This window comes from Leguminivora glycinivorella, chromosome 3, assembly GCF_023078275.1.
Source record: "Leguminivora glycinivorella isolate SPB_JAAS2020 chromosome 3, LegGlyc_1.1, whole genome shotgun sequence".
Taxonomy (NCBI): Eukaryota; Metazoa; Arthropoda; class Insecta; order Lepidoptera; family Tortricidae; genus Leguminivora; species Leguminivora glycinivorella.
In genome coordinates, this window is record NC_062973.1 from 8,650,645 (window position 1) to 8,657,206 (window position 6,562).

At 35.8% G+C, this 6,562-nt stretch overlaps 1 protein-coding gene across 1 annotated transcript; it reads right to left on the reverse strand.

Moving 5' to 3' along the window:
* Positions 1-2,558: 2,558 nt before the first annotated feature.
* LOC125242754 (venom allergen 5-like) lies at positions 2,559-6,311 on the reverse strand. The gene is made up of 5 exons (XM_048151684.1): positions 6,091-6,311; positions 5,306-5,427; positions 4,079-4,339; positions 3,578-3,773; positions 2,559-3,115 (listed from the first exon to the last, which is right to left on the reverse strand). Exons 1-5 carry the CDS (start codon positions 6,164-6,166, stop codon positions 2,823-2,825), a joined length of 948 nt encoding a protein of 315 aa, XP_048007641.1. The 5' UTR covers positions 6,167-6,311; the 3' UTR covers positions 2,559-2,822.
* Between the last annotated feature and the right edge of the window lie 251 nt (positions 6,312-6,562).

A 6,562-nucleotide genomic window follows, 5' to 3' on the forward strand; every position in this document is an offset into this window, starting at 1 on the left:
ATAGCTCAAATTGAACGTAAATAAACTATTTTTTATAATTTTTTTGTTGTGGAAAAAAAAGAATTTTGAAGGAAAATGTAAAAAAAATACCGTCCCCCCCTTATCTTCGAAGTTTACCAAAGAAAAATTATGAAAATTTTAGGAAACATTGGTTTTATGCTAAATATTACAGGAAAAATATAATCGTGTTTGTATCTTGAAAACTTTTTTTTTTTATTCACAAAAAAACTTTTCAGATTTTTACTTTTAATTTACCCACCTTTGCGGATGTATATAGTACTTCAAATTAATACGAGATGTTACGTAAATTATCTTCTTTCCAATAAAGTAAAAATTGTTTAAATCGGTTAACATTATAAAGAATAATCCCTGTAAAACCAACATACTATGGTCGCGCAAATTAGCGAATTCACCGAGAGATGGCGCTATACACAATAATACTCATTAGTACCTATACTTTTGTCTTCTAGTCAAGTTGTTAGAGTTATGTGAAAACATGAGATTATTTTAACTGGAGAGTTTGAAAGTTTGTACGGAACCCTCGGTGGGCGAGTCCGACTCGCACTTGACCGGTTTTTTGTATAGGCTTTGTCAGTCCGGGTATATATTGTCCTGTTATAAGCAACTGTTTCCTACCAGTATTTATAACATTAACGTTATTTTATTTTTACTGAAAAAATAAATATTTCATTTATTTGCAGAACAGATAAATAAATATTATAGGACATTCTTACACAGATTGACTGAGTCCCACGGTAAGCTCAAGAAGGCTTGTGTTGCAGGTACTCAGACAACGATATATATAATATACAAATACTTATATACATATAAAACATCCATGACTCAGGAACGAACTCTCATCATCACTCAATCACACAAATAAATGCCCTTACCAGGATTCGAACCCGGGACCGCGGCGCAGCAGGCAGGATCACTACGCGCTAGGCCAGACCGGTCATCATCGATACTATATATTCAATCGATATACTCAGATAAATTGATAGTTTGTTAAATATTGTTTAAATTTTATTGCTTTGTTTTAAATTTTATTACACGAACAATAGTGTGTGAATACTGTTTCCTCAAACCCCACCGGTGCAATTCTTTGAAGAGATTTGATTTATATTTACTATTTATTATCTTTGGCATACGTACCTAATGCAAAAAAGAAGTATCTTAGGTGTAGCAGATGCACTACTTACTTACAAATGGTGCAGGATAACCCAATACTGTCCATAATTACTTCATCGGCGATCTTTTTGAGATGTAATCATCACATTGACTTTTAGCATCTAAATATTAAAATATTTGCCAAACTGGTTTATTTGCATCTTCCGAGTTGTGTCCATTTTGTTAGTGTTACGTAACAAACTGTCCTCAACCGTGAGTGGCGATCAATGCCATACCGTGTTAATTTACAAATCATACAAATCAGTAGGCTCTTATCACTGACCAAGCAAAGTTTACTTTTCTTCTATTTTATTACTGCAATATGTGACAATAACGACTCTATTTAGTCTCTTATTGTAATGGAGTGTTAAAAAATGAATGAATATTTAACATAATGCTATCATATTAGAGTATCAGAATTAATCGAAAAAGTCTGATTTTTTTTTTTCAGTAAATATTGTGATCATAATAATAACAATTGCACACTGTGTTTGTAAACATTGTGCATTGAAATCTTATAAGAAATATAGTGATTGATAGTTCATACCTATCAATAGTGATTTATTTTATTACATAGTAGTATTACAAGATTTTACAAGTAATACTTTCATTGTCATCAATTTTATAATACCTCACACATATTCATACTCATAAAAAGAAAACTTCAAGTACCACGGTACATACATCCTTAAAATACATATATTAGATCGTTTAAAAATGACAGAATGAAATATATCTTAAAGTAAAAGTAAGAATTTGCTTGCACCCGGCACGAGTTATAATTTCTGTCATAAAAGAGGTCCGTTCTCGTAGGCAAAAGTAGGTCTATTTTCTTTCGCTAGTTCCTAACCGAAGGTTCAACAATTCATTTTCGTTTAGCGTGGCAAAAAATCTATATTATATTATTATGACTGATCTAGGTGACTATTTGTGTTAGTTGTGTGTATGTTTTTGAAATTGACACACCACTTCTAAGTAAGTAGGTAAATATAGAAAGTTATAGATCAGTTTTATATGTTCTCGTGTTAAAATGTAAAAAAGGTATTTTATGTTACATTCCTATTCTTAGTAAAGCCGTTAGAAAACGATAATATATTCCAGGCCAGGCCTCCAGGTGTTTATGGTAATAAGGAACGAAGTGTCACTAAATAATGACAAAGTGACGCAATCTTCGGCAGAGAATCGCCTTAGTGATATCTTGATGGCCGATTTTGCGATAGCGTGGTGATGTCATCTGCCTCCGTGTCAAATTTTGCTAATCGAAGTGAATTAATTCAAAGGCAGATGACGTGTCCTTATAATAAATTCTGTAAATCTCCGTTACATACTAAATCGGTCATGAGAAAATTCTCCCACAGAGAGAGAATTTGCATAAATAAAAAAAGTTATAAATATAAAAACATATATTTCTTTTAACAACTGTCGCCTGCTCTCCGCTAATACTTATTGGTCTATACAATATCACATATTTCATCTAGATTTCAGTATTAAAATATGTCTACGGTTCTTTTTCGTGAACCCAAGATAACTTTATATTAACTATCAATACCGATAATCTTAAATTAATCAGTCGTGAGTTGAGTAACATAAACTGTCACAATCTCATAATAATTTAAAATACTGCTATTAGTATGTCTAGAACTTATAAAGTTTCATAGGTAAACGGTACCAAATCTGAAACCTCTCGATTTGGGTTGAGTGAACAGATTTGACGCAGACTTGAACAGGCTGATGAAAGGCCTGTATGTGGAAGTCTGTGTTTCTGTCTGGTAGTAGGTAGGTTGCTGGTACTGGTACTGGTATTGGTTGCTGAACTGATTGCTGAACTGGTTGCTGTACTGGTTGCTGAACTGGTAGTTGAAGGCTTGGTTGCCGGTGCTGTCTGGGATGACGTTGACATTGTCGACCGTTTGATAACTCGAAGATGCAGTGAAACTGCTGGTTGCTGTAAACAAAAAAAGTAGAGTTTAGGTATCTCGGTCAGAATAATAGTAAAAACCTGAACAATTGGTTCAGAAATCTAACTGTTTCCACACAAAAAGAAATAAGGAGAGCTACATTGTAATGTGTGTTAATTGTACTCCAAGACAAGCCGTGCTCGGTTGAAAAATGTTTCGATCAAAATGTGAGCGACTCGTTTATCCATACTAAAATTATAAATGGGAAAGTGTGTGTGTCTGTTTGTTTGTCCAGTCTTTCACGGCAAAACCGAGCGACGAATTGACGTGATTTTTTTAAGTGGAGACCGATGAAGGGATGGAAAGTAACATAGACTGCTTTTTGTCTCTTTCTAACGCGAGCGAAGCCGCGGGAAAAAGCTAGTTCTAATTATAAAATCAACTCTCGGATTTGTATCTTCTTATGAATGTAACGTTAACAATAAGTAACAGAATAATGCAATGCTTACCGCATAGACCAGAGTATTTCCTGGAGTCCGCAAGCCCGTAGGTGCTGCAAGCGGGGTACCCCTTCTCGTAAGGGTTGGCGCCGATGACGTTGCCCCCGGGACCGTAGTTGCAGACGTACAGTTTGGTGTAGCCTCTTGCGTTGTCGTAGTAGAATGTGAATCCGCAGCCCACGTGAGATGTCTCGCCCCATACCAACTGTTGACAAGAGAAATGGAAATTTTAAATGTTTGAGAAGAAAATTTTTGGATATAAGTTTTGCATTATTTTTCTGCTGACTTTGTTTAATGCATGGTTACACAGTTTGTTCGACATAGTGATCAGCGACTGTTTATTCTATGAAAAGATTAGCGTCGCTGCCGGAAGGGCCACACATCAACATTGCCACATTTGTTATGACTTATGTTTGTGTTTGCGAGTTGCGTCTGTATCGATTTTCATTTCGATCTCATTCTTTTTGAAAATAATGAAATAAGAACAGATTATGAGTAACAGCCATTTACCTGAGAGTAATGACCGGTTCCATGGCCGCCGCTGATGGGCTGAAATCCGTAGATACGGACTTCATCGAACCAGGCCTTGATCTGCCTCATGAAGTCAGGCTGGGAGTCTTTAGGCTCGCTCGGGGGGCGAGTGGTCCAGGTGGCTGCGAGGTTCTGTCCGACCGGGAATCTGCCGACGTCGCGTTGCGCGGCGTGGTCGTGCGCGGGAGTGCATTGGTCAGCCCAACGTTGCGCGGTTGCTGCTAACTCTTCGTCCCACACCTGGGGAAGAAAAAAAAATAAGCGTCTGAAATTGGCGTGATGAAGTATGGGGCTAGTTGTAGGTAAATGGTACGCAAATATAAGATTACATTTGAACTGGATTGTAGTTGGACTGTGATCGTAGATAATTTTGTTTCTAGATGTTTTCTAGGGTTAATGTTGGTGTGATTAATTGTTTCAAATTTATGTGATATTTTTGTGTTTATATTATAAATTATACGTACTTATGTTTTGAAAATAATAAAAAATATTTGACTTTAATTCACATGTTTTTATAAGAGCAAAAAGATTTTAATCTTTGAAAGTTGAGCTTAAACAGCTTTCTTGGCGCCTACACCCATAAAAGTCGATGGAATTTCGACAAATCGCAAGTTACGATACAGTAATCCCTTTCTCAGCGTGTAACTGAATTTTTAAGTTATTTTTAGTGTAGGGCATCGAACTTTGCAAGCTTTGGGGCTCGGTAAATATTTAAATTTGGGTCGGCCGTGAAACGGTTGTGTATTATGTCTTAATCGACGACAATTTATTATTATGGTTACGGTTTGATACATTTTTTGTCTTATGAGATGAGTAAGGTCTGAATATTACTATGGGCATTGCATTGAGAATTGGCTCACGATAATAATATTTGTAAATTAGAGGTGTAATTTGAATCATTAAGTATTTATAAATTCAAATTTATAATAATTGACCCACTTTTTTTAAATTGGAAGAGGGTCGGAGACTAAACGATTGATCTTGTCCACGTGACCAGGTTCTGTTTTTATTTTTATTTTTGGGATATTTTAGTTATAAAAATAGTTTCGTCAGTATTTTATTTAAGTATAAGTACCACATAATATGCATTAGTCGCAGCTCAACATTTGGGGCTCATTTTTTTAAGAAAACGTATTTTGACAAAAAAATATCCCTTGCTAGGTTTTGATCTGGGACAGCCGAATATGTCATGTGTATTGAGCTTACCATTTCCATCATATTAGCTGCCGGCGGCTGGCTGGAGACCTGCCCCAGTGCGATGCTCTGTCGCAGGCGGTTGTGCGCGTCCACGATGCTTTGCTTCTCGAGAGCCGTCAATCCGCCCGACGCTAAACAAAACGAACCATTAGTAACTCATTACAACCTTAATCCTTCAGAAACAGGTAGTATACTGGTCAATTGTACTATGATTTCAATATTTATCGCATAATGAGTCTGATTTATGTGATTTATGGTGACCGGTGCGTGTTAACACAGGTGTCTGTCAATAAAATTTTATGACCTCGACTTATACGGGTATGCTAATAGACTCATCTTAGGCAGAACTCGTTCGAGTATTGTAGACTGGGTGGCGGCGGGCGATTTTATTACTTCTATGACTGCGAAATAACTTTGACTTTTCCTTAATATGAAATCATGAAATCTCATGATGTCTGTTTATCATGGAAAGAATTGGATCTCTGAGCCGTTATATTACATCATTATTTAAAATGACTTCCTATTGTTGATATTTTAATTAAATAATCCGGTTAAAGCACAGTTAATGAATAATATTCTATTCTATATGTTAAATTATTTGTTTATAATTAGTTACTTCACGGTTGACTTAATCAAAACAAATCATCAGATATTTTTAACTTTAAACTAATTTAATTTCCGATAGATTGAACTACATATGAATGATTTTTTTAGCATCTATCTTACTTTTCATTTCATGTAAATTAATAATTAGTAATAAATATAAATTATGAGATAGACTTTTAAAAACTTACTTATCATCTGCTTTCCAATGCCGCAACCCTCTGTCGTTGCAAGGAGCCCCAAAACAAACAACACTAAGGACATCATATTGAATTGTTAAAGTTCTTTTTCACAACACTTAACTTTGCGATTCGTAACTAAGTTCACTGGTTATTTACGAAACGTCAACCTCGCCGTGATCCGTAGCACTGAGTGCTGCGCGCTCTACGGTCTTCTGCGGTCTGTGATGGCTCGGGTGGCGCGGGTGCTTAAGTACCATCGCCGGCTGTACGCGACAAGATCAGCGTTCACTGACTTTTCACTCGCGATTTTCAGTAGCTATGATTTGGTCTAGTGTAGTCTTTGAGTGTAAATTAAAGTTCACTGATCGTCGAATTTGACTGAAACATAATAGAAATAAATTATTTTATGAATTTACCTACCTAAATCATATACGATTTTTTAAAGTGTACATACAGTAGGTACTATCACCGGCTTGTGTAG

What these genes read in the sequence shown, in the direction of transcription:
- LOC125242754 (XM_048151684.1), bottom strand. Translation starts at nt 6,166, where the DNA reads ATGATGTCCTTAGTGTTGTTTGTTTTGGGGCTCCTTGCAACGACAGAG. An exon ending in CAGCTAATATGATGGAAATG is followed by an intron (nt 4,340 to 5,305) that starts GTAAGCTCAATA and finishes TTTCTTCCCCAG; the next exon opens with GTGTGGGACGAAGAGTTAGC. An exon ending in GAAATACTCTGGTCTATGCG is followed by an intron (nt 3,116 to 3,577) that starts GTAAGCATTGCA and finishes TTTTGTTTACAG; the next exon opens with CAACCAGCAGTTTCACTGCA.